Here is a 27,741-nt window from a genome sequence, read left to right on the forward strand (position 1 = left end):
TTTAATTTTTGTTATGCAGTGTTTCACTTCATTTGAAAAACCTGCAACCATGCTTTGTTTGTTACCAGTCTGTTACCACGGATACTAAGGAGATCCCTACGCATCACAATAGTCCAACCAAAACAGCGCCTTACACAGCAGCAATATAAAATTATATTTCTGCACATAAATTTTTTTATATGTTTTTAGATATTGAGCCTAAGATAAAAATTATTTGTTAATTCTCTTACCTACATTTTGTAAAGTTGAAAATATAATTTGCATATTACTTTAAATGTGTAATATGTAAATTACAAATTACTTTAAATGCTCATTATTTAGCCTTTTTAGCCAATCTAACTTCCACATAGAAGAACACAATTATAGTTAATTCCATAGGAATTTATAACATGACAATTCATACTTAATAAATCTATCAAGTAATTGAAAACACTTCTAACCACAATGATACTGACATGGAAGCTTGGCCTCCTGTATGTCACCTGTATAGAGCTGATGACCAGAAAGCCTGCAAAGGGTCATCCAATATCAGGCATGCTAATGAAATAATCCGCATTTTTTTTAGACATGCTTAAAGGACAGCAAAAAGTCCTGCATCAATTTTTTTTCTCAATTGATTATAGCCGTGGATGCTGGTGTTTCAGTATATTTGTTCTCAGAATTTACTAATTTATTTTTGGTCTAAACCTTATTTATTCAGAATGTGGTGTATGTGCAAATCTTGCTAAAGGACCTTTAAGCTGATTAGCATGCCTTCACCGACTATAAATAAATCTTGTTCATTTATGTTCATCTCATCTAATGCTATATGTTTCACACCCACTACAGTTTCACATTTAGTAATCTTGTAGCTTCTGAATTTTTGTAGATGCACTCGGATTTGAATTGTAATGCTCATATTTTTATTTTAGGTCACATAAACTGTTGCTAGCAGGGCTTGCCTATTTAAGCGAGAATTTATTTTGGTTGTAACTGAAGCTGTGTTCATATATGTGGCACTTAAGTTTATCTGGCCACATTTTAACAACAGAAACGGAAACAACTGAAAAAATGAGTGCAAAAAAAAGTCAGAGTGCACTTGCACAAGCGTAAAGGTACTTCCTGAGATGTAGCATTTAAAACAAGGTCTCCTACTGTACATATCAAAAGAAATGAGAGATCACCATCTAAACTGTTCAGCACTGTTGCAAGAACTAGACTGATATAACAGATTTCCTTCACTACTAAATGATTTACAGGTAAGTGTGATGAACCATGTGTTTCAGTTCCATGACTCATTTCAACTAAATAGCGATATACTTTTTTGTTTTTTACAGTTGAATGATTCTTAAAAATAGTTTACTGTGTGAGTTGCAAGAAAAAGAATGAAAGCGATGTAATAATAATTATATTTTAATTAAATGAAACATCTAGCAGATCATTTCAGGATTTCAGCATTATTTTTTAAAAAAAAGATTTAAATAGAGCCAGCAAAGTCAAGGATAACATCATGCTATAATGCTTTGCATAAAATGCATGTTTCAACTCTAACTGTACATTTAAACAGAGCTTTATATTACAATATTACTTTACAGATTATATTACATGATAAAAGTAGCAGAACCTAAGGTCACAGACTTAAATTGTCTGTGGAAAAAAACAAGCTCACATGTGGGGGTCAACACTTCTGCCACGTTTGTCCTAGTTACTAACATACAGTTACTGAAACAAGAACTATTTCCATTCAATCAAAGGCATATGGATCTTTTAAACATTGCAGAATGCCAAAAAATCCAAAGTGAATTTCAGATTTCAGAGTTTGTATGAAGTTTTTCAGAGTTTTTTTTATAAATATTAAAAAAACAAAAAAAACAAACAAAAAAAAACAGGTTTGTGGAATGTAATATATAAAATACAAACAAAATTCTCTTCTGAACATAAAGATATTATGTGCCCAAAAATCTAAACAGTAATATTTTTATAGTTACATATAATTATAAAATAATATAAAATTGATTTATTAATAATAGTAATCATCTGTATGTGAAGCCGATAAAAAAGGAAGGGAGTTTTACTGTACATCAAAACTAATATTTGAGTTTAGCCTTTGAATGACATCATTCTTTGTTTATATCGAAATTATTTGTGTCAACCATTAGATTTGTTTATTCACAAATGATCAAATGAAGAGCACATAAGGCAGTTATATCTGCAGTTTTTAGTTTGGAACATTTATCTGTCTTAGAGATAAGGAAACTGCATTTCAGCACTGTGACAAAATATTTTTCAAAATGACTTGAACTCCATGTTAACTTTCTTTATTAATTTTCATGTGTCTGTTTTTCAGTGCAGTTACCATTCAAAAGAGGAACCATGTCATGTAACTTAACATGTCAGGAGACCGAAGCTGTGGGGTGTGAGTCTCAGAAAAACCTTATTTTTGTTGCGGTCTATAGTGTGGTCTGTATAACCGGGATCACTCTCAACTTCATGGCACTTACAGTTTTTTTTTGCTGCACGAAGTCACGCTCACACACCACTGTATACATGACCAATCTTGCTATAGCAGATCTCCTTCTGGTTTGTACTCTACCATTACGAATCCACTACCATTTGGGATTTGAAGGCCTGTCACAAAAGGTCTGTGAAGTTGCTGGTGTTATACTGTTAGCCAACATGTATGGAAGCATCTTGCTCCTTACATGTGTTAGCCTTGACCGCTGCATGGCTGTCTGCTTTCCTATGTCATCTCGAGTGCGTGAAGGCCGCAAAAAGGCACCAGTAGTTTGCCTGGGGATTTGGATGCTAACAACCGGAGCCAGTATGCAGAGTTACCTAGCTAACACAAATGCAAACATAAGAAATGAAACATGTTTTTATAGTGTTCCAAAATATGCTTTCAAGCTTTCTACGCTAACCTCCTCACTGACAATAGGATTTGGGATACCGCTGATCATCATGGTTCTCTGTTCATTTGGGTTAGTGCATGCTGTCACCAAAAGCACTGCAGCCCAGATGTCTGGCTTAATTGACAACTGCAAAATCCAGAGGATGGTAAGCATTAACCTGGCCATATTTCTGTGCTGCTTTCTGCCATATCATGTCATGCTGGTGGTGATTTACTCCTACAATAACAAAATTATACCATGCCCAGTGTTGTCTGCCTACTACTATACTTTGATGGTAACTTGTCTGAATGCCATTCTGGACCCCTTGGCTTACTATTTTACCACAGAGACTTTCCGCAAAAACGTTGAAATAGATACGGTTCGGAGAATGTTACCCATGAAAAATGTAAGCTCTGATGGAAACACCCGCTCCAGAGCACCTGTCAGTACAGCTTAATAAAACTCATATTACAAAAGACATAACATGTTAGTCAATTAATAGACATACAAACAATAAACATATATGTATTAATAATAAATATTAATAATTAAATATTAAGAACTTTTAATATATAATACATATAATAAATAAAGACAAATAGCAAAAGCAAATAAAGTAACAGTAGTAAATGTTTTCTTTTGTTGCACATGCCTAATTTATTTTAGATTAGGTATGATTAGGTACTATGATTACAAAAGGAAGCTAGATTATTTATTTAGAATTTTTAAGCATTATTGGTTTTTTTTTGTTGATATTGCCCTTATTTTTAAGTCAGTGAAATAGATGAGAAAGTAAAAAAATATATATACAGGTCCTTCTCAAAAAATTAGCATATTGTGTTAAAAGTTAATTATTTTCCATAATGTAATGATAAAAATTAAACTTTCATATATTTTAGATTCATTGCACACCAACTGAAATATTTCAGGCCTTTTATTGTTTTAATACTGATGATTTTGGCATACAGCTCATGAAAACCCAAAATTCCTATCTCAAAAAATTAGCATATCATGAAAAGGTTCTCTAAACGAGCTATTAACCTAATCATCTGAATCAACTAATTAACTCTAAACACCTGCAAAAGATTCCTGAGGCTTTTAAAAACTGAGCTGTATGCCAAAATCATCAGTATTAAAACAATAAAAGACCTGAAATATTTCAGTTGGTGTGCAATGAATCTAAAATATATGAAAGTTAAATTTTTATCATTACATTATGGAAAATAATGAACTTTTATCACAATATGCTAATTTTTTGAGAAGGACCTAATGTATATACTTGTAAATTTACTTGATATATAATGCTGATATATATAATGATTCTGTATTCTATTCTGATTCTGTATTGTAGAAATACAGTATGCATGTATTTGTTGGTGAAAAATGTGATTTTTTTTTCTTGTTTTATTTTTATATTTCATTGTTAAATTCTGAATATTTCGTAAATTAAACATACTGAATTTAAAACAAAAGACAAACAAACAAAAAAAGTTATTGAAAAATATGCAGCCTATTTGGAAACCCAGAAGAGGACTGTCTTTGTAGTAGGTATAGATAATAGACCACACTTAAGGTTGACGGCTAAAAAAATGACTTGGCATGTATGCAATATCATCTCAGAGACTGTGTTAATAACGGAGCCAAGAGCTTGCTATTTTCAGTTAAAATAGTTTCAGTTCCAGGCTATTAGTTTTCTTAATGTTTGTTCATCTTCTTACAGATGTTATACTCTAGGTATCAGGGGAAGTAGCTATGTTACAAAATTATCTGTATTACAACTAAAAGTCTAATACTGGTGGTTCAGTGGTTAAGGCACCTTCCTCTCTGCTAGAAATTTATATTACTAAAAGAAAAGGCAGGAGCACAGTAGCTTAGTGGTTAGCATGTCTACCTCACACCTCCAGGTGTGGAGGTTCGATTACCACCTCCGCCTTGTGTGTGTGGAGTTTGCATGTTCTCCCCGTGCCTCGGGGGTTTCTCTGAGAGTACCCTGGGTACTCTGGTTTCCTCCCCCTTTCCAAAGACATGCATGGTAGGTTGATTGGCATGTCTGGAAAATTGTCCGTAGTGTGTGAGTGTGTGAGTGAATGAGAGTGTGTGTGCCCTGCGATGGGTTGGCACTCCGTCCAGGGTGTATCCTGCCTTGATGCCCGATGATGCCTGAGATAGGTACAGGCTCCCTGTGACCCAAGAAGTTTGGATAAGTGGTAGAAAATGAATGAATGAATGAATGAAAAAAGGCATAAGAGATAAAACATTCTGTAACACACTATAAACATAACTATAATAAATGTCTGGTCTATACACAGGGTTATCATTAAAATCCTATAAAAAACATTTAGGCTCTTGGCAGGACTTCGATGAACCTATGTAACACAAAATCTTATATCTATATCATTCCTGTATTAAGCTTTAACCAAATGCCATACTGTTACAAATACAAATGTAAAAATAATATACAAATGCATGTGTATTAAAAAGATCCAAATAAATAATGAAGAGAATTCCAACAAGCCCTATGAACAACAGTACTAGTAAAATGCCTGGTATTCTGTAAAATATAGATTATAAGTAATATAAGTAACAGTGATGTTTTCTGTTGAAATGTGCAAATTAACAAATATGGACGGAAGATTTCTGGTTATAAGATTTGATGTGGTGTCAGATATGAAACTGAGCCTTGTGGTATTCAACAGATCTAAAGAATACTCACAGTAAGGAAGAGCTTTGTGAAAAGTCTAATTTAAACTTTTCATTTAAAATCTAGAGTAATTTAAGCTAGTGGAAAAACAACAGTTCATCATAAAAACCTATATTTGACTGCTAAGAATGTGTTAGAATAAATCATTAAATGTGTTTGTGCATGTGTTTTTATTATTACTGGTGACAATGACTCAGTTCAGAAATGCTGCTTATATTATCAGGTTATTGTATATTCAGTGAACCACAACGTTTTAAAACAAGTGTTCATTAGTTCCAGTATTTTTTACAGTTTCCTTTCTAGCTGAAAACGTGTAAATGTTTCACAACAGTTTTGTTCATGTAAGATTGTATCTCTCATTGCACACTTAACTTTGACATGTCTAGGATGTTGCGGTCTTGAAAAGTGTCATATCAGCAACAAACGTGAAAAGTTTATGTACAGAAGTGAGTTTGCAAAACACGTTTCATGTATGCAAGATTTAACCAGTAGATCTCATTACCATTTTATAAATGTTAGTAGTTAGTAGTTCCACTTTTCTGGTGATATTTCATTACTCTGATAACCAAATGTAGATTAAAATAAATTGTACTCATAGTCAAACAGTTCACCATTTTGGGTCATTTTAGTGCACTTTCTAATGGGATTTTAGCTTTGGATGTGCTTAAATTGTTAATTTGCTTGTTAGATGTCCCATTTTGTTATTTTAGTTCCTTTAAGTTGTTTGATTAAATTCCTTTAGATGTTTATTAGTTTTTTCATTTCCTATAGATGTTTACTTAGTTGTTAGTTATTTGTGTTTGTTAGTTAGTGTAAATGTGCTGGTAAATATCAGAGGAAGTGTAAAGGTGTGGAATGAGAGGGTCAAGTAATGAGTAAACTTGGATTTAAAACCAAGTGAGAAAGGAAAACTAAGTCATGATTATATGCCTATAACATTATAGCTTTGGCACCTTGTCCATTGTTCTGCAGACTGTGGCTCAATAAAGGGAGAGGGGGGGGAGAGAGAGAGAGAGAGAGAGAGAGAGAGAGAGATTTAGCTAGTCATTAGTGTTTTCACCCCACATTTAAAGGAGGGAACAATAACAGAGAATCTGGGGATAATCATCAAAAATTTCCATAGGTTTTTCACCCCTGGTGAAGATGAACATTCTCTTCATTTGATTAGCACGATACTCTCCTCCAAGCAGTTCCCATCTTCCTGCCCTCAAGTCTAGTGCTGTATTAATCCTGTTAGTGATCAAATTCTGCAGGTATCTATTAATTATTCTTATATCCAATAATGAACAGTATAAAACAGTCCTGCACAGTGTCAATGCACTCGCACTGACATTTTCACTTTCTTGCCTTCTTACCAAGTTTCCAGTGACCTGTATATGACCTGACCAACTTTTTGCATTTCTGTGAAACAAGTTTAGTTATTCTCAAACTTTCCATTATTGTCTCTATGCGGCGACATCAGGCTCTTCTTGGCCTTCCCCTGAGACTGTGGGAAAGTGTGCTGCTAAAAGCACCCATGCATTGTCATGTTAATAGCTCAGGGTGGTGGTTCAGAGGGGAGGTTTTCTTCAGCTAAACCTTTAAAACGAGCTAGAAGCATAATCTTCCCAGCCTAGCAGGCACCATTAGCTCACACTTATAAGAAAATATCGACACGAGAAATCAAACACTTGCAAGACTCTGCGATTTAATATTACATTGTGAGAAGATAAGCAGAGGAATGACTGCTTCAAACCTTGGCAATGGACCAGAAAAGAGCTTCAACGCCAAAGAGGAGCGTAAGGTAAAGTAATCTTACTACTTTGGGTGGGGTTGATTGGCAAGAATTTGTTGTACAGCTTAATTTTTTGACCCCAAACGCTGATTGCAGGCTATTAATAACACTAGAATAATTTAATGGACAGTTTAAGGTAGCGCGTTCATGTTACAAGCTCTCAGTTGAGTTTACACTGTTAATACACTTTCCTTTGCAGTAATCATTATTCTAAACTAACTTATATTTTAGCTTCGAAAGCCTCTGATAGAGAAGAGACGTAGAGAACGCATCAACTCAAGCCTGGAACAGCTGAAGGGTATTATGGTGGATGCCTACAATTTGGATGTAAGTTGACTTTAAAAGAAATAAAATTAATTGGATTTTACTGATTTGTGGTAAAAATAAATCTTCACAATTTTGTAGGCTTACAAATGCTGTATTTTGATATTGTGTTCTTTTGTTAAGCAATCAAAACTGGAGAAGGCGGATGTTCTGGAGATAACTGTGCAACACATGGAGGGTCTTCAAAGGGGCCTTGGTCCAGGTAAGACTATTAAATGTACTTTTGACATGTCAGAAGTTGTGTTATGAAAATTATGTAATGAAGTGGAAAATTAGTAATGCAATTCATAAACTACTCAAGCTGCAATTACATCTCACATGTACACAATAATGCAATGTAAAAATCTATACTTATCATTATCATGCGCAAAGTTCATAATTGTGCATATTTTATATTATATTATGTTCATAAAAGTGTATGGGTGTTTTTTGTTTGTTTGTTTACAGCAGCCAGTCAGGGAGCTAGTGTGGCTTTTGAATCTCGCCAACGATACAGTAGTGGTTATATCCAGTGTATGCATGAGGTGCATAATTTACTCCTCAACTGCTCTGGCATGGACAAATCACTGGGTGCTCGTCTTCTGAACCACCTGCTGAAGGCTCTGCCCCAAATCAGTGGAGAGAGCGGTGCCACGGGCAGTGCTGCCACCACCAGTCCTCTTCCTCTTCCCACCTCGCCTACACATTCTCCACTGGCTCTTCCCTCCTTTCAACCCCGTTCTCTCCAACTACACACCCCTCCCTCTCCTACGAGCCCCCCCTCACCCAGCAGCCCCCACTGCTCTCCTGGAATCCTCTTGCAGAGAGAGGGGGCAGGCATGAAGCCCTCCCCACCTCGAACACCCTCCCCCCAACCTTTAGCCCCTACTGCCCTTCCCCCCACCTTCCCAGGGGGTGACCCTTCTATGTGGAGGCCATGGTGAAGAAGCAAAACCCTCGACCACTTTTCACTTGTTCTTTCCCCCCTTCTTCCACTCTTCCCTAATAGTGTCCATTACATCCTCATCTCCTGGGATGTTTGAGTGCTGGGCCTTTTCACTCCGAGAGCGGAGAGGTCACCGAATAATAGTAGGTCTCCGAGCCCCTGGGGGTTTTGTGGCATCGTTTGAAGCACTATTCTTTATAGTTGATTTACCACGGTGTGGGCTTGTTTGGAAATTTGAAAAACAAAAGGGAACCACAACCAAGGATGCTCACTTAGAACTGAGTGCATGAGAAAAAGAATTGTTGCTTCATTACTTGAGAGTAACATTATTTTGTTAAACCAGGAAGCAATTTACTTTGCTTAATTGTATTTCATTTTGAAAATAATTTTTAAATGATGGTTTACTTCTTGATTTTCCTTTTCCGTTTTTTTGTGTGGCCTTTTCACTAAAGTTTAGTGTGGCCTGATGCATTTTACCTGATAAACTGATAGTGACTGGGTTCTGCTACAAAATAATCGTCATGTGTCGGAATGTCCTGAATCCATTGAGTGTGTAAATATGTGCCTGAAACGCCATGACCTCTGATAATTTTTTTGCTGATACTAGATGTTTAGACTAGGTTCCTATTTGTCTCACGTGGAGCATTTTGTATACAAATTCAGGTTGGGGTGCAAAACATACACTATTTAGATGCCTGTTCTGTGTGCTGGGTATCAGAATATGATGTAAACGTGTCTGTGAATAAAGAAACGAACATCCATTGTATGCTGTTGGTGTGCTGATTTTTTTCTAAATATGTTTTGTCGAAATCAAACTATTGAAAGCAATGGTAGAAGTTATGTAAGAGTATAATATAATTAGAAACTATTCATATATTAGCCTGCCATCATTGTACTTACAATAGCCTTGGTTTTTCCTGTAAACATTTGCTGTTGTATGTTTGTAAATGTAAAGTTAAAAAGTACTCTTTTAAGAAAAAACATAATAAAAAAATAGAAAACCCATTTGAGACATTTTATGACATTTCTCAATTTGCCTTATGAATGTTCCCCATTTATAGCTTTATCATTCTAGGTTTGTAAGGCTTTTCACTGGCGGTAAAGCGGTCCATGGTGGCCACCTACAGGTGCAGTCAAGACTCACTTTCCTGCTACAATTGTGGCCAACATACAATAAGAGCATGACTAATAATTAGTCTGCAAAAGAGTTATTAGTAAGTGTTAGATTTCTATTTCTTTTTGAAAAAATGATTTTGTTTATATTTTTTAAGTGACAAATTGGTCAATACAGAGCTGTAAAAGTGTTTTATAATCACCAAGTTTCCTGAGATTTATAGTAGAAGAACCATTGCACAGAATGAGAGTGTGTGTGCCCTGCGATGGGTTGGCACTCTGTCCAGGGTGTATCCTGCCTCGATGCCCGATGACGCCTGAGATAGGCACAGGCTCCCCGTGACCCTATAAGTTCGGATAAGCGGTAGAAAATGAATTAATGAACCATGGCACAGCAATATATTAGTGTCAAGATTAAACTCAAGTAATTTTATGCATTGATGAAATAATCACACACACACACACACACACACACACACACACACACACACACACACACACACACACACACACACACACACAAAGGGAGAGAAATACAATTATACAACACTAATAAAATAGTAACCAGTAAAGCCTTTTCTATGAGTTCAGTTCCACTTTTTAAACATGTTTTTGACAGTGAGTCTGCCACTGCAATTTTTAACACACTGTCTTGAGTTAAAAAAAAAAAAAATCAACCAGATCATCAAACAGATTGAGTGTAAATGTATGCAGAAAAAAGCTTTCAAAAACAGTGCTAATGCTCACTGAACTGCTAGTTGTCATTTAAGCTAAAGTATTAAAGAAATTTAAGGTCCAGATTGATGACTCATATGCCTAATGGTGGTCCAACAGGGCTTGTAATTGTACAACAACAAATTTAACCTATATATATATATATATATATATATATATATATATATATATATATATATATATATATATATATATATATATACGCACACACTCTATAAACTAGTCTAAGTGATCTGTGAATGAACGCTAGCCTACATTGTTACTTGGTGGATACTGCTGATCTTTTTCAAAGAAACAGAGAGTGAACCATATGTGTTTTGTGTGATGTCCAGCAGGCAGAGTTGAATGAATGAGTGTATTTGTTCTGCTGAATGGAGTACAGTAAGAAACTGAGAAACAGACCCCAGAAAACAACACACAACTCTCAGCTGAGCTGCTCAGAGTCTTTGGCTAAATAAAAGGAACACATTAATAGTGATTTTTGTAATTAGAGACAATCTATTCTCCATGCAAATGCATGACATCATGTATTCATGAGTAAAATACTTCCTATGCTCTAGCAACCAAGCTAGGAAAGATAACTTTTCCCCCAGATTCCACCACAGGATCTGCTATCTCCATTAACTACTCTCAAGGTTTATCCTATTCCTTGCTACACCCACATACTGTAGATTTTGTTGGCTGCTCTATAGAACAAAGTAAAACGTAACAACGAAAAAACCCTTTAGAAAGCTAGAACAGTTTAATCAGGTTTTAAAGCCATTTTTTCATTCTAGTGTGTATTAAATGTCATTGCAAAGAATAATACCTAATGTAAGTTTATTTCATAATGGGCTAGATCTAAGAGGATAAATTAAACAGCTCGTACACACACACACACACACACACACACACACACACACACACACACACACACACACACACACACACACACACACACACACACACACACACAGTGAAAGACAGACGGAGATGCAGTGGGGGATGGGGGACTGCCAGAGACAGGCTTAGGTTGCATGTCCCTGATAAACATACTAAGAGGGGATGAAGACATAACACTAAAGTGTGTTTTCTTTTTTGTCCACATAGCGCTCACTCCGTCAGCTGGACATTTTTGTTTTCCCTTTAGTTCTCCCTCATATTTTTAGTGTACTCGGTTCACCCACACACAGTTGGCTCCTAAAGGCGAACTTCGGAAACAACTAGTACAGCAGTAATGACCAACTAATCAGACTGCTGGGCGAAATATCACGAAATTCTTCCATCTACAAGCTAAGTTCTGAGCAGCACGGTGAGTAGAAAAGTGTCCAAAAACTAGCACAAATGTATTAGGGACCTTTTATAAAGTTCTTATTGCGCTTTCCAATAATCCCAAGAATCCCATCTGAAAGTTTGACACGCAGAAAATGCGGTATAGCGAATTTTCAACTAAAGCGGATTCACACGTGAACGTGGAGAGATGAGAAATCACAAGAGTTGTTAATATTTACTGCAACAACATAACCAACACGTGCAAATAGTTTATATACACACAAAAAACACTCTTACTTAGCTGTAAGCCACAGTATTTAATTTGGGATTTATTTTAATTACAAATGTGTTACTTGTATTGTGTTTGTTACAGTATTAAAGTAATCCTTAGGCCTAATAAAAAACACCAAAATATAGGATGTGATTTTCCACTGTCTGAAATTAGTGACATTTAAAATTACACATTAATGACATTTAAAATTAGATTGTAAACAGAAAACAGAAGAAACAATGGGATTTTTTATTTATTTATTTTAATTGTACTTTGAAACTAAAAGTCTGTCCTGAAATTAAGAATATAAAACATCATATATCTCTATATATATATCTCTATATATATTTAACATCATGTGAAATAGGGGCATTTTTCTCTGACTTTTAAACCTACTGTAAAACAGGACATTTAAGAGTTCATTCAGATGTCTTTGCATGTGCTTACTTGTGCAAAATTGATCCAGAAGTTTTATTTTAGTCCTAAAAATAACTTGAAATTAATCAGATTATTTTGGCTGGTCGATTAGTGTGGCTAAGCTTGTTTGGGTTTATCCTATTTCACTGTCACTAACTAGTTTCAGTCAGTGTGCTGTTCGTAATGCAGGCTTGTAACCTACTCTGTGTGAACTGTTTACTGTTCAATTATATTTTACTGTCAACAAAATGGTTGGATCCAGTTATACAGTTAAATCTGCCTGAACTGTAAAGTAATAAAGTACATTTCACTCAATAAAAAAACATTACAAACACTAGAAATGTCTTTGAAAATCCCTTTAACAATTTGCATAGTAGAATTAGGACACAATGTAGATAGATCATTATTTTTGCCCGACTCTGCTTAGATTAAATGGTATTTATGGAAAAAGATTATTCAAGGTTGTGTGCCTTATGCCTTATGTGATTATATAAACACATTCCGGAAATGTTTAAAGATTCTTATGAGCCAGTGGTTTGTTGACACAAATCATAAACAATAAAATATCATTATTAAGCTTTTTTTCCCTAAGTGACTGTCGTGTTATGGCAACATCTAAGGTTTAAACATTTAAGGTTTTTGTATAACTGCATGCAGCATTTGGCCTCTAACTATTGTATTCTCCATCTGCCTTTTCCACATTAGCTCCACAACCTTGCTAAATAATACACGTCTGTGCGAACATGGCCCTGCTTGATTAAAAATATATGATGAGAAACTGGGTCAGAAGGCTTTATGGGTGTTTTGCCCACTTCAGCTATCCAGTCTGTGGTTTTAAACCCTGCGAAATGTGACCCAACAATAGCCAGAAAACCCAGTAGATACCATTGGAATAAAGTCTGAAACCAAAGTTTAGGACAGTCACAACAAACTCTAGTCTAGCATAGCATAACATTGTATATAAAAGATTTTGACACCTGGGTGATTTGTTTAGCAGTTATTTATGTTGTTTATATGATTCCTCTGAAACACACTGTGAAGATATTTGGACATATATATGGCCAAAAGCATGTGGACATCTGAAATACACACCTATATGTGGGCTTTCTCCAAGTAGTATATCCACATAATTGTATAGGAAGTTATTCTGTATGGTTGCATTAAAATGGTAAACTAAGGGCCCCCAGGGTCAATGACAATAGTGGCCTACACAGAACACAATGGACATCGTTGGTGTGAATTTTAACTAACTTCACTTTTATCACTTTTATCAATAATGCTCATGTAGCTAAAATGACAAATCTACACAACTATGCTCCAAAATCTTGGACTAAATTTGCATTAAGTGGCACTAAATTTTGGGGCATTAAAATGACATATTAAAAAGCACATATCAATGTCAGTTGTCCAAAAACCTTTGGCCATATAGGGAATATAGGGCCCCATTCTGAAATGTGAAATCTGTATTACTTTTATACCGTCTCCTGTTTTTTCCTGAAATATATGCCATGTAAACAAGTGGACATTCTTAATATTATATAGTTAATATTGAGGTTGTTGAAATTAATTTATAATACTATACAAAATGTATTACTAATGTTTTATAACCACTTTATTCTAGTCAAGTTTACAATGGATCTAGATCCTTTCCTGGTTGCAAGGCAGGATAATTCACTCTGAAAGGGATGTCAGGCCATCTCAGGGCTCCAGCCCTAGTTTTTTATTATAAGTGGTGAAAAAAAGTATTTGACATTTAGAAGAGTCACACACAGTGACAGTGTCTCTTGAAAGTCTGTGAACCCTTTAGATATTTCTATATTATTGCTTATATATTTATATAGAATTTAAATTAAATAATTTGTGGAAGAATGAGACCAAAATAAAACTTTTTGTTTTAAAATAAGAAGCATAATTTTTGTAGAAAGGAAATACTGAATTCCAACATTAGAACCTTATACCGTATGTGAAACGTCGTGGTGGTGGTAGTATCATGCTTTGGGCCTGTATTGCTGCATCTGGCCCAGCTTTCCAACATTGATGAGCCAATGAATTCAGAATTATGCCAGTGATCTCTGAATGAAAATGGCAGGACATCTGTCCATGAACTGAATCTCAAGAAAAAATGGGTCATACACCAAGACAATGATCACAAGCACCCAAGTCTGTTCACAAGCTTTCAAGCAACACTGTATAGTCTAACTTACAGCACAATACCAATCTTTTATTTCATATCCCAGATTGTTAAGAAGTTGGGTTCAGTCCACAGATCCAGCCATAATATTGCACCCCTCGAGCAGAGAGTTAAAGCCTTGTTCAAGGATCAAACAGTAGCAATTTGATAGTGTTAGGACTCGAACCCTCAACATTTGAGCTGTAATCCAGAGCCTTGACCATTGAGCCACCAGGGCTACAGTCTCTTTTAACTACCTTGGACTGGAGAGTAAAATCAATGATATATTACACAGATATTCGAGCTAATGTGTCTGGTTCGGAAGCTAATGCTGGTTGATTGCTATTTAAGAAGGTTTCCAATACAGTTGGACAAATTAAGACTCTCGTAGTGTCTGAGCCATGCATAAAATTAATGATTATCTTGTCTAAACATGGTCATACATGTGATTGATTGGGTTTTATGTTCAAAGTCTGTTTAAATAATATATAACAGAATAAGTGACAACCATGTTGTTTTACACTCTGAAACCTGTTTGAGTTGTTAGTCCAGTTTTCTTACTATCTGCATGATGTTTAATTCCAACATGATGCCTGTCTTCTTGAAATTCAGCCAGCGAAATGAAGACACTCTTGTATGGCCATCAGTATTCATGACACTTGATCAGTGTCATCTGCTGCTGGAAAATCCATACATCAGCCAACCAGTTATGGTTCCATTTGCTCAATGTTTATTTAACATTGCACATGACACAGTGAAAGTTAACTATTTTAATTCCACAGGTTGAAAATGATTTGATCAAGAGTGCTCTATAGTGTGCATATGTGTTACAACATTTACATACACATATATGTAACATACATGATACATATATAAAATCAAATTAAATCAAATTTTATTTGTCACATACACATACATACAGAGTACGACATGCAGTGAAAGGCTTTTTGCATCTGTCCAGTATTCAAACATAAAAGGAATGCAATTAGGGATAAAAAATAAAACCAAAAGGAGATAGATAAATAAAAAGTATAAACTATATAAAAACTATATAAAATATAAAAATATATGCGAAAAATTATGTATATACATTATAAATGTGGCTGTTTTTAATGATTGTTCTTAAACTGTCTATGTACAGTATGGTGTGTATAAAGTGTATAAAGTGGCACTGTACTGTGAAAGTTCAGAGTTAAAGTGACAGTCCAGAGTTAAAGTGTCATAGTGCAAAAAAGGTGTGCAGAAAAACATTGAAGATGGAGGGAGAGGTCCAGTACCAGATCCTGGGAGTTTCTTGGTATATAAAAAAGGTGTGCAGAAAAACATTGAAGATGGAGGGAGAGGTCCAGTACCAGATCCTGGGAGTTTCTTGGTATATACATAGATAAGTGGTATTTTCTAGAATCAATTCAAAACATTTTGACATGTGTCATAAAGGACTACTGGTATACCAAACTAGCACATATTTTTTTGCCCATGAGCTACTGTTAGTCATTAGTTCCTTAAATGACTCGATGTTCTCTTTCTATTTTAGTTCCCACTGTCTGCTTTCGAATGTTTATTTTCACATATATTAATTTTGCTCCAACACATAGTGTCAACACAGGATTTTATTAATAACATTGTGAAGTAAACATCTCTACTTGTTACAGTCCATTTAACTAATTAGCAATTAATTTTTTTAAAATTTTTTTCCACCACATTGCATATTGGGTGAGCATGCATTAGGGTTGGGTCCATGGTGAACACACACACACACACACACACACACACACACACACACACACACACACACACACACACACACACACACACACACACACACACACACACACAGTCATAATCCAGTTTTGCAATACTTTAGATAGCAATACTACTAATTTGGCATTCAGATGCGTGTCTTAAGAGATCCATAATTAAAATCCTTGCACTGTTACACCTTCTTGCCCTCATACTGATTTTCTGGAGGTTTCTGGTCTTGCTCTTTTTTGTTTAATTGTTTACTTTGGACTGTGGGGTTAGTTCGGATTGTTGTATTGTAATCCATCTATCAAAATAAGCCGTGTATTCAAACAAAAAGGAACTCCTTAGATTTGTTCAGACTCATTGTGTCAACGTAACCTTTGTTGCAAATAGATTTGCGTGCGTTTGACCGCATCCGCACCGCTGGGGTATGACGTCACACAGCAGTTTATATGGAGCTGCGTGAAACCTCTTCAAAACACGCCCACTCACTCACTCACTCACTCCTCCTCTACCCGAAAACACACTCTCTCTTTCTCTAAAACAGACAAAGCGCGCCATCATCTCCATCTGCTTTTACCCAGAATCCGAATCAGTGCGAAACTGGACCCGGGAACGAGACTCGTAAAAGAGCAGGCGTTACATCCGCTGGCGTTTTAGCTGGATTGCGTTCATTTTCATGGATCGGTTGCGGGTGGATTTGAAGCGACCCTTCCGATCTTAGCCGACATGCACCGGGTCTCTACCGACACCGGCCCGGCTTTATCATGCTGTTCAGGCTCTTTGCGAGGTAAGCAGGAGCAACAGTGATTTATTTTATGCGCTAAATCTGTTGATTTCTTAGAGCGGCTTTGGTTACTTTACCATTATGGGAGGTGTTGTACGAGACAAGTCAAAACAAAGGCAGTTCCGCCTCCCTGGTCATCACTCATTCGGTGTCTGTACATGTCTGTGATTGACATGCAGCATTTTATTAGTCATATTGCTGCTGCATTGTGCATCAAATTACAAGATAAAGAGACGTTTGTTTTCTGTTCTCAGCTCTCCACACAATCCACTCTTTGTTTTTTTTTAAATTGATTGTTTTTGTTATTTTATTTATTTATTTATTTATTTTACAGCTGAATGATCTGTTGTAACTTTTTTCTCAAACAAGCGCTTCCCAACAATTGTGGTAACACAGAGTCATAAGACTAGCAGCATAGTCGATGAAGCTTAGTCAGTTTCCCTGAAAGCCTTAAACGGTGTAGCTCTTCATTTGGCTTTGCACAGACATTTTGGAAGAAAGGGAAAAAGGACCACTACCACCCACATCCACACCTACTCCACCCACATATGCACATCATTTCTCCTGGTCCTCTACCTGGTCTACTCTGTTCATGCCATAGACCAAGTCTAAAGAAACAATATAACTTGTGTTCATGTGTTGAGATTATTTGGCCTGACACAAGAGCAGTGTTTAAACCGTATCCTTTATCTCTATTCTCACACACACACACACACACACACACACACACACACACACACACACACACACACACACACACACACACAATAGGCGATTGTACACAAGCACACACTTGTTACATTGATATGTCTTTGCATCTGGCTGAGTGTAGCCTTTCTGAGATTTACCAGTGTACTATCTGTATCTCTACACAGACTAAGACACACACATACCACACACACACTGAGCAGTAAGCATTGCATTACACCACACAATAGGCAATTGTACACATACACACACATACATACACAGTGCATCCAAATAATTCTGCCCTTGCACTTTTACGTAAATATAATTTTCATAATTCCAATGTCTCTAACTGAATGGACCACTTAAGATGGTGTGACATTTTGCATATAAACAGTAAACGTGTCGTAATTGCATTTAGGAACTAAAATTAAATTTTTCTTTACTGTTTTAATAACATTGAGAAACACACTTTTTTTTTTAGAATGAATACTAGTATGCTGTCTCAACTGTCATTCTTCCCACATTTTGGGTATGACAAGATGTACTGTAGTAAGCATTTCCATTCAGCCATTTTATCCTCTCTGTTGTCATAAACACAGATTGGGCTAGATTGTCAGAAATGGAAATACTGGACATATCTCCAACAAGCTCACACAGCAGATTTCTAGAGTTGAAAATTGTTAAACATAAACTTGGGTAAGAGTTAAATTTTGGGAGTTTATTTTCTAACTTAAACTACAGCCGATGTTTAAGGGTACACAAATGTGGTGTAATATTTGAGTGTTCATGCGCTGGGTGTTTCAGTGCTTCCCTTGGTGTTGTTTGGTCTACATCTTTCCTGCACCCAGCTGCATTATCCAGGACTTCGTTGTGAGGAGGGTAAAAGTGACATTTTACTTTATTAAACAATTTTTTTATGCTGTTGGGGATTTTCCAAGAATGTTGAATCTTGTTTAGAAGTATCTCAGTGGTTAAGGTGTTGGATTATTAATCAGATAGTTTGTGAGTTTGGTAGTGCGTTTGAATCCCAGGTCCACCAAGCTACCTTTCCTGGGGCAGTTGTACAAATGTATGTCACTCTGGATGAGGGCATCGACCATATGCTGCAAATGTATTTGTAGTTTTTTTGGCAATTATTTTCACCTAAAACCATTTTTCTGTTTTAGATTTGTTAAGACTATGAAATGGTTATTATTTTAATAAACTCTATATGTTAGTAGAATTTAAACTTCATTGGAGTTTGGTTTTAACTCCTGAAAAGAGCTGAAAAATTGACTCCCAGAATAGAGTTTATTTAACATTGTGCTAGAGTTTATTCCAGGGTCACGCATGTACACTCAAATGTAATTGTAAAAAAATGTAACACTCATATAACCAACCAGTTACTAGAAACATGGTTGTTGTTGATTAGAAAAGACATTTCTAAGGTAAAATGTACCCAGATTCTTAAGATTAAGCATTTAACTTCATATTTATATGATGTCCTGGATTGTTAATGTAATAAAAAAATTCATAATAAGTAAACATGTAGTTCTCAATGATGTCTGTATCTTGTTCACCGGAGCAGTTGCCAAAGAGTGGTGAGGCTTTAGGAACCAAAGCTATTAGACAAAATATGGACCTGTGACATTTTGTGTTTTAATGCTTTATATGGTTCAATGTTATTGTAATATTCATTCATTCATTTTCTACCGCTTATCCGAACTTCTCGGGTCACGAGGAGCTTGTGCCCATCTCGGGCATCTTTGGGCATCAAGGCAGGATACACCCTGGATGGAGTTGTTATTGTAATATTGTGTTCATAATATTTTCATTCACAGTTCACTTTACATCAACTTGTGCAGATTAGTTATTGATTTTCTATCAATATGTACTTTTGGTCTGTGTTCAGTGCCAGACCTTTAGGCTGTGATCAACAAGACTTATTGTCTATCAAAATAAATACATTTGCTGCAAAAATAATTATACTCATTTTGTTAGTTTTATTGGTACTGTTTGTAATTTTTATTTCCTATGTACCTTTTCATTTGCTTATTTTCCCATGAATATTCTTAGTCATGGTTTACAGTATTACGCAAATCTTATTTGTCTCCATCTATTGTCGTGTTTATTTTTCTGCTGCTGGGTGAACACCTCATTTTTCTGCTCTTACATTATCTATCATGACAGATAATTCAAAATAGCAATTTATTTTTTAGGAGTAGGAGGATGCGCTGGCTGGGATGCTATCGGCTCGGACCCATGTGGAAAGTGCTGCTGGTGTTTGTGGTCATCGCCTTTGCAGGCCAACTCCTGGGGGTCCTCTTTAATAAAAGGTCAGAAAGTGGTCTGGTCCTCTTCAACATTTCACATATCTTGGTTTAAAAGACTGCAGCATACCTGTGTGTAAAGTATGTGAAGTTTTTACACCCTTAACACTGTTTATAGGAAACATGCAGACAGATTTTTTTTTAAGCGGAAGTGGGAGGTATGTCAAAAAGTACATCATGGTATAGTTTACAATGACCAAAACACCTACAAAACCTGTTTACTTTTTTCAAACAGGAAAGATCAGACCACAGCATAGCAGGCAGGTGTAATGCTAAAATGTTGTAACTGAAATGGTAATCACCTCGTTTTTAATAATAAAATGTTACCTACTACTCATTGAAAAATGTGACTTTTAAATCAACCAAACAAAGGGTTAAGAACCACACAGTGTAGTGTGAAAATGGCTGTTTAATGTATACATTGCATTCTATAGGCTTATATTTAATTTAATATATAATATTAATATTTAAATGACTATTATGTAGGTGCTCCACATTGTAATGGCAGAAGGCAAAATATGGCCACAACATTTTATTAGTTTATTATTCTTTTTTATATATTTTTTAAACTATAAGTTTTAGGCTAATTTAGGCTGATGCCGCCTGCAATTTCTGACAGGGATCCTTACCATGATTTTTATTAATGTGAAATAAAAATAATTCATAACCTGTATCCCAGACTTAGTGCCATTGTCTGTAATGAAATCCTTTTTGTTTTTGGCCAAAAGAAGAAAAGTCTGAAAATTCTGATTTAAAGATTAAAAAACATAGGCCTACAAAGGTGGCATATTCTTCTAAACGCAAGACTGTACAAATAATTGTAATGATTACAATGGTTTTAAATAATTTTAATCATACTGCACAGTTGTACACTGTATAAAGCAAACTTTTTTTCCCTAAACACCTTTTTTTCTGCTTTGCCCTCTATTCATAATTTCACTAGGAACATTATATAATAAAAATATACTATATAATATAAAACATACACAATTCACAGCACTTACTATCACTTCTGTTGTTGATATAAGACTTATTTACATGTTGTATTTCAATTAATATTTTACAGTTAATAATAGACAATCAGTTGACAGGTTATTTTGTTTGAAATGAAAATTCTCAAAAGCTCACAAATGGAGCTCACTGGGGAAAAGTCCTTTGAGCTAATATGGAAATATATGCAAATGTAAGTAAGTGTAAACATATTTAGTATAGTATAAAAGTCAAGTATAAATTAAATGAATATTTATTTATTTATATACTTTTTCCCCTCTTGAAATTCTAACTTTATTTCAGAACCATTTTCTTTTTTAATGTAACAGGCTGTGAGGGCTGTTAGTGTACAAAGCATTAATCAATCTTTTATATTTTCAGTGAATTACTTTTGGGGAGTTCTTTTTTGTGGTGCTTAGATTATGGCAACACATTCACTCAGACTGATCTTGTTACTTTGGGAAGTAATGGAGCATGAACAGCTTCCCCTTCAATACCTATCATTGTCAATCTCTCTCTCTCTCTCTCTCTCTCTCTCTCTCTCTCTCTCTCTCTCTCTCTCTCTCTCTCTCTCTCTCTCTCTGTCTCTCATTCATATATATATATATATATATATATATATATATATATATATATATATATATATATATATATATATATATATATATATATATATATAATGACCTTGACTTTATGTACACTAAAAAAAGCTTATAGTGAGGTTCAGAGTAATTGCTCAAGTGTATCAGAATATGCAAACTAATGTGCTCGACAGAATAAAATAAACCTAATAGGAATCCAATAAACAATATACCATGTACATACATTATATGTAGTACTGTTTTTGTTTCTCTTATTCTTTGTCTTGTATTGTTTTTTTTGGTTTTTTTTTTAGTGCAAATTTTCTTATTTTTATCAGTCTTCAGTTTCTCTCTTTAACGGGACCGTATTAGTTGAGGCCTCTATCACTAACAAAGTCTTTATGGTTATTAAAAGAGTGGGGATGGTAGTGCCTCAGTCACCAGGATTCTGAAGAAATGTTAGTTTGTTCCAATGTATACAATTCATATGGTGGATGTCAATAAAACCCTTTTCACTTACTTTTTTACCACCTCTTAATCTATTATTCTGTCATTATCTGCTATCTGATTATACACATCCCTTTGTCTTTGTTTGTCTCTTGTGCTGTTAGCTGGGTGCAGCCTGAGCGGCCTCGGTCTCTGTTCTCTCTTTCCGAGAATGGCCAAGGGCCTCCTCTGGGTTCCTGTAGGCCCCAAACTCACATCATGTTCCTGAAGACCCACAAGACAGCCAGCAGCACCATTCTCAACATGCTATACCGCTTTGGTGAGGAGCAGGGCCTGCGTTTTGCCCTCCCAATGGGCTACCAGTTTGGCTATCCACTCCCCTTTATAGCACAAAGGGTCAAAGGGTACAGGGGTCCCCATGTAGCCGAGTATGACATCATGGGAAACCACATGCGCTTTTATAAGCCAGAGGTATGGGAATAAATGCTATTAACTGTGTTTATTGTAGTTTTGTCATGCAACAGTACTGATTTACAAAGTGTATCTGCTGAATGGGGTCGTTTTTTAGCAGTGAAGCAATTCTTGGACCTGTGTTATAACTATATCTTTGTAACTCATTTATTTACAGATGATCCAAGTGACATTATCAATTTATTGCACTCATAACTGAAGACCAACAGATAGGAGAGGTTTACTTATTACACATACAAAGCTGTCTGTACATTGCTAAAAAATTAGAACATTGCTAGACATCTAGAAATATTTAGCCCAGTATTCAACCCAGAACTCTACTACAGATGGATTGGAAAGATAAAAACAGGATGCTCTGTAAGAATGGTGCTTTGCATCAATAATATGGTGTTAGTATTCCCTGTGTGAAACCTATAGTAAAATCCCACACACTCCTCACCCACCTACTCATGCAGACTATGGTTCCTAATAGAGAGTAACTATGCCTCTTTTCCACCAAAAAGAACCGGGTGCTGGTTCAGAGCTAGTGCTGGTGCTGGTTCAAAGTTGGTTCCACTGGTGAACTTTCTAAGAACTGGTTTGCCTTTTCACTGGCTAGAGAGCCATCACAGTGCCGAGTCAGCAGCGGCAAACACAAACACATCAACAATGGTGGATGTTGGTTTACTGTTCATGCTCATGGCTTTGTGAACCTACATTAGCATCCAAATGCGGCGAATCCAACGTGTATGTGCAGCTCTGTGTAATTTGTATAAACGGAGGTTGTAATCGAGAAAGTACATAACATTATTTTATCATTAACACAGAAAAAAATTTGCCTTAGCATGTAGCTACCTACTATCATGTGTGCTGATAAGTGATCATATTGCTGTAAAGTAAAAGTGTATTAAACTTTAGTAAACTTTTTTCTCTGTCCACAGGTTGATAAAGTTATGCCTGCAAATACTTTCTATTTCTCCATTTTACGAGACCCTGTGGCATTAGCCGAGTCATCCTACGCCTATTACAAAAATGTTGCCCCTGCCTTCCGACGTTCCAAGGGACTAGGCGACTTTGCAGATAACCCGAACAAATACTATGATCCCAGACTGCGCAATAACCACTATGCTCGCAACCTGCTATGGTTTGATTTTGGCCTTGATCACAATGCTAACTACTCCTTGGCTCTTGCAAAGCGTGGTGAAGCAGCAGTACGACGCAACTTTAAACTTATCCTTCTGTCTGAGTACTTTGACCAGTCCATGGTGCTGCTCCGACATGCTCTCTGCTGGCCTCTGGATGCTGTTGTGTCTTTTAGTCTAAATGCAAGACAGCAGATATCCAAGAGCAGGTCAGGCTGGGTGGGGAAGGCAGCTTCTCCAGCATCTTTGCAATTGACAGAAGAGCAGCGTCAGAAGCTGCGTGAATGGAACGCTCTGGACTGGCACCTGTACCAAACCTTTAACAGCACTTTCTGGGGTAAAGTTGAGAGATTCGGTCAAGCGAGGATGGACACTGAGGTGACCTTACTGCGGAGTAGACGTGAAATTCTGGCCCGCATATGCCTGCGTGATGGAGGTCGGCCGATTGAAGCTAGTCTCATTCGAGACAGGGCCATCCGTCCCTTCCAGAGTGGCCTGGTTAAGATTTTAGGGTATGAATTGCAGCCAGGTCTGGACAATGCCACTAGGCAAGCCTGTCTGCGTATGATTAGGCCAGAAATCCAGTACAAGGATCTGTTGGATCTTCGACAGTTTCCTCGTGCCCAACAACATCCAGGAGCAGCAGGGGCTGGAAACGCACTTGCTGTTAAGAAGGATTCGTCACTTCGTAGGACTGGACAGCAGGCCGGAGAATCATTAGAGAGGGATTGGGATGGAACCATACTGGTTCGTAATAAATCCCAAGTACATGTGGACATTAAGGGAAAACTGAGATAATGAGTGAAATAGCCACACTTGTTTTCCCAATTTATGGCTCTACTGGGCCTCTGCACTACACTACTCCGAGCTGGAGTTAGATCCTGACTTGTAATACTTGCTCAGCTTCTGAACTCCTCTTCATCTTGCCCTCTTGAGGTATCATGCATTAAATCATGTGATTTTGATGGTAGTGTGTAAAGAGCACTGTGTTGAGGAATGCAGTGGAACAAATACAATGTAACTGGCCCTATTACACAGCAGTGGGAATGATGCATGCTAGGTGATGTGTGATGCAGTTCGTTTACATCGTGGTGCATGGTGTCGGTTTCTTCTACTGCTTTACTTGAGCTGCAATAGTACAAAAGCATTTTGAATGCTACCCATGGTCTCTCACTCCCACAAACACACTTTACATTTCATTTCACCCTCCCTCCCACACAGACAATTTGGCATTGAGCCACATAGCACTTTTCAGATTGACACTGCTTCTGTGCCTAGTGACAGCACTGAAATAGAGCGTAAAACCATCGACTGGCATACAAATACCACTAAAGCAGAATCGTAGTTCCCTTACACTCTGGCACAAATCTTTGAAATGAATGCAAAGAAAATCAATGACATTGGTTTGGGTGTCAGCAATTGATTTATGATCAGTACACCATGGCTTTGTAGTGCAGGACTGCAGGAGGGAAGGCACACTGTATGGAAAATAAGAGCCTTTTTTTGCATTGTGTACCATAACAGGACTTGTTCATGGTCATAACATTGCATAATGCTTCACATTTATATAAGCTACATAAAATTTCTCCAGTTGATGACACTGAAGAAATTTTGCATACATGAAACGTGTACTTGGTCCATCAGATGGATTAGGCTATTCCGCTCACTGTAATCAACCTCTTGGCTCCAGTCTGAGGTTATTTTCTCTTATTTATATTACAGTTTTGAATTTCTGTGTATAAAATGGTATTTATTTGTCATTTCAGATGAATTTAAATTTGAATCATTAGTAATGATTTAGAGTGCTTAAACATTAGTGTAGTATAATCAATGATATCAGTTCTGCCTTTCAGTGTTTCAGGTTTATTTTTATGGCAGTGAACCAATACCACTTAACATACTCCATGTAGGTAGAAATGTGCATGATTTTGCTAACCTGGATTTCTAGTAAAATTGGAGTGACAGAGATGGTGAATGTCAACTGAATATAAGAAAGCTGTGAAAAAAATGATCAAATACATATGTGTCCAAATCCAAAATTGAGTGATGCCTTACTTTCTGAAACTAGTTGGAAGAGGGCTTGATTATTAATGCTTGATGTATTCATGTTTTTTTTTCTTCTAAAAAAAAGCATTTAATGTCTGTAATGTATTTATAGTTTTCTGAAAATGCAAGCGTCTCAGTCTTGTGGTATGTAGAATGATGGTATGTAAATTAAGTATGAGTTTTACTGAAATGCATCGCACAGCTTGATAAAGCTGAACATATTAACTGGTTGTTCAGCTTCCATGTTTCAATTTATAAAAGTTTATAACTTTTTCCAGTTCAGGGATAATTATTAAACCAGAACACTCCATGTGTAGTCATTATAATTATAGTAAGTGATGTGAAGTGTATGTTGAAATAGTGCATGTTTATAAATAGCACTCACTGACCGTGTTTAGTAGGAATACCATCATCGCTGTTACTGTCACATTACATATTGATTTTGTATTTTGCAATACTTTTTTAAGAACAAATACACTTGAGCCAAGGGCAGTATCCATAGATGAGTTTTGGAGCCCGAGAAGATCAAAACAAAAACAATTCCAATGTAAAATCTGTTTGTTATAGAGATCTTTGTTTCTTTCATACTCTAAATCAATATCCCATACTAATGTTTGACACAAGATGGCAAATAGTAGAGGAAGATTGAAAGTGTGTGCCAACTAATACAGACACGTATGCCAGCATATTGCATGATGGAAATGAAGCTGAACACTAATTAAGACTCCCTGATCTCAACCAAAGCTTTGCATCTTCATATGCAAAAGATTTGTACTGTATAGAGGCTGCAATTTGTCAACCAGTATATACACAAGTACCTAACAGACGTTAGGGGATTGTAAGAAAGCAATATGATTTGATTTGGATGTGTTGTAGCATTTTTATCAACTCTTGCTGAAATTGTTTTTTTTTTTGTTGACAAGAATAGAGAAAGCCTTCAGCTCAATTTACCTGCACCTGGCAGTTCATATTTGTTTTGTTCTGACATGATAGCATTCCAAAAAATAAATATATATATTTAAAAACAAGACAGATGACTTTTAGACAAAAAAAGGCCCTTATTACCAGTCTGTTGGTGTTTCCATTATTGTCTACATCTGTATTAGATTGCTGCTCTGTCATAATTCATCTCAAGAGTAGATATCTTACATTCGAAGTTGGTTCACAAAAGAAAACTTGAATTTCCATTTATTCACTGATGCTTTTCAAGTTAATGGTACACCAAAGAGTTGCTGATATGTTTTAGTTATGAAATACAGAACCCGTGACTGTGAAAATAGTAATCCTAAACTATAATTGAGGGTTTTTTTTTGGTTTTCTGTTGCTCTTGTATCTGGAAAAAAAGTTTCAGAGTAATTTGAAATTGGAGGCAACTGACAACAAACAAAATCTTAACATGTCTATGAAATATGAAGCAAGAAAGCTTTGCTGACCCTACAATCTTTTCCTCAGTACCAGAATTTTACGTTGATGCTGCAGATGTTGTAAATATTTAATTTGAACATTAGTAATTTGTGTATATTTATTTTGTTTCTTTTTGTTACTTGAATATTGAGATTTGGTTAGAAATAACTTTTCAAAATACCTTTTGAAAGTATCTTGTCTTCGATCTATAGTTTAACTGTATGTGGATAAATGAAAAAAAAAACACCAACAAAAAAAAATGTTTCAATGGAACAAAAATAAAACTTTCAATAAAAGAAACAACTGAATTGTTTGTGTTTTTTTTATTCAACATGCCAAGTGTCCTATGTATATTCAGTAGCTCTGTCAAATAAATCCCACTGATTCACTCTGTGCAGATTTAAATGTGTACAAAAATAGAGCCACAGCACTTTACTTTGCTAAATTCTGTATTGACAGAACACAGTATGAACAATTACACTGACATTATTTTATTGGTTTACTTGTTTTTGAGTTCATACAGTTAAAGAAAAGGACACAATGAATGTGACCAAGCAAACTACAAGAACTCAATAATAAATATAATAAGTTTGAGTTCTGATTT

The 27,741-nt window shown here is 35.9% G+C and overlaps 3 protein-coding genes across 6 annotated transcripts; all 3 read left to right on the forward strand.

Annotated features, from left to right (window-relative positions):
• The first annotated feature begins 901 nt into the window (after positions 1-901).
• LOC113657637 (lysophosphatidic acid receptor 4) lies at positions 902-3,478 on the forward strand. 2 transcript variants are annotated; one of them, XM_027169569.2, is made up of 2 exons: positions 902-1,238; positions 2,332-3,478. In XM_027169569.2, the coding sequence occupies exon 2, from the start codon at positions 2,353-2,355 to the stop codon at positions 3,322-3,324; it is 972 nt and encodes a 323-aa protein (XP_027025370.2). In that variant the 5' UTR covers positions 902-1,238; positions 2,332-2,352; the 3' UTR covers positions 3,325-3,478. The 2 variants fall into 2 exon arrangements, with proteins under 2 accessions (XP_027025370.2, XP_027025369.2); XM_027169568.2 differs by having other exon boundaries at positions 956-1,238; positions 2,327-3,478.
• Positions 3,479-4,980: 1,502 nt separating this feature from the next.
• her8a (hairy-related 8a) lies at positions 4,981-9,355 on the forward strand. Of its 2 annotated transcripts, none has more exons than XM_027168997.2 (4): positions 4,981-7,351; positions 7,574-7,669; positions 7,790-7,868; positions 8,114-9,355. In XM_027168997.2, the coding sequence occupies exons 1-4, from the start codon at positions 7,289-7,291 to the stop codon at positions 8,587-8,589; spliced, it is 714 nt and encodes a 237-aa protein (XP_027024798.2). In that variant the 5' UTR covers positions 4,981-7,288; the 3' UTR covers positions 8,590-9,355. The 2 variants fall into 2 exon arrangements, with proteins under 2 accessions (XP_027024798.2, XP_027024799.2); XM_027168998.2 differs by having other exon boundaries at positions 8,117-9,355.
• A 2,058-nt stretch (positions 9,356-11,413) lies between these two features.
• gal3st4 (galactose-3-O-sulfotransferase 4) lies at positions 11,414-27,069 on the forward strand. Of its 2 annotated transcripts, none has more exons than XM_027169546.2 (4): positions 11,414-11,730; positions 19,967-20,083; positions 22,260-22,566; positions 23,487-27,069. In XM_027169546.2, the coding sequence occupies exons 2-4, from the start codon at positions 19,977-19,979 to the stop codon at positions 24,483-24,485; spliced, it is 1,413 nt and encodes a 470-aa protein (XP_027025347.1). In that variant the 5' UTR covers positions 11,414-11,730; positions 19,967-19,976; the 3' UTR covers positions 24,486-27,069. The 2 variants fall into 2 exon arrangements, with proteins under 2 accessions (XP_027025347.1, XP_027025346.1); XM_027169545.2 differs by lacking the exon at positions 11,414-11,730 and adding an exon at positions 16,761-17,081.
• Positions 27,070-27,741: the final 672 nt, after the last annotated feature.

The sequence above is a fragment of the Tachysurus fulvidraco genome, chromosome 1 (genome assembly GCF_022655615.1).
Source record: "Tachysurus fulvidraco isolate hzauxx_2018 chromosome 1, HZAU_PFXX_2.0, whole genome shotgun sequence".
Lineage (NCBI taxonomy): Eukaryota > Metazoa > Chordata > Actinopteri > Siluriformes > Bagridae > Tachysurus > Tachysurus fulvidraco.

Coding starts and splice junctions, on each gene's coding strand:
- LOC113657637 (XM_027169569.2), top strand. CDS start 2,353: ATGTCATGTAACTTAACATGTCAGGAGACCGAAGCTGTGGGGTGTGAG.
- her8a (XM_027168997.2), top strand. CDS start 7,289: ATGACTGCTTCAAACCTTGGCAATGGACCAGAAAAGAGCTTCAACGCC. Junction 7,352..7,573: donor ACGCCAAAGAGGAGCGTAAG/GTAAAGTAATCT, acceptor CTTATATTTTAG/CTTCGAAAGCCTCTGATAGA. Junction 7,670..7,789: donor TGGATGCCTACAATTTGGAT/GTAAGTTGACTT, acceptor TCTTTTGTTAAG/CAATCAAAACTGGAGAAGGC.
- gal3st4 (XM_027169545.2), top strand. CDS start 17,059: ATGCTGTTCAGGCTCTTTGCGAG. Junction 17,082..19,966: donor CTGTTCAGGCTCTTTGCGAG/GTAAGCAGGAGC, acceptor TTTATTTTTTAG/GAGTAGGAGGATGCGCTGGC. Junction 20,084..22,259: donor GGGGTCCTCTTTAATAAAAG/GTCAGAAAGTGG, acceptor TTGTGCTGTTAG/CTGGGTGCAGCCTGAGCGGC.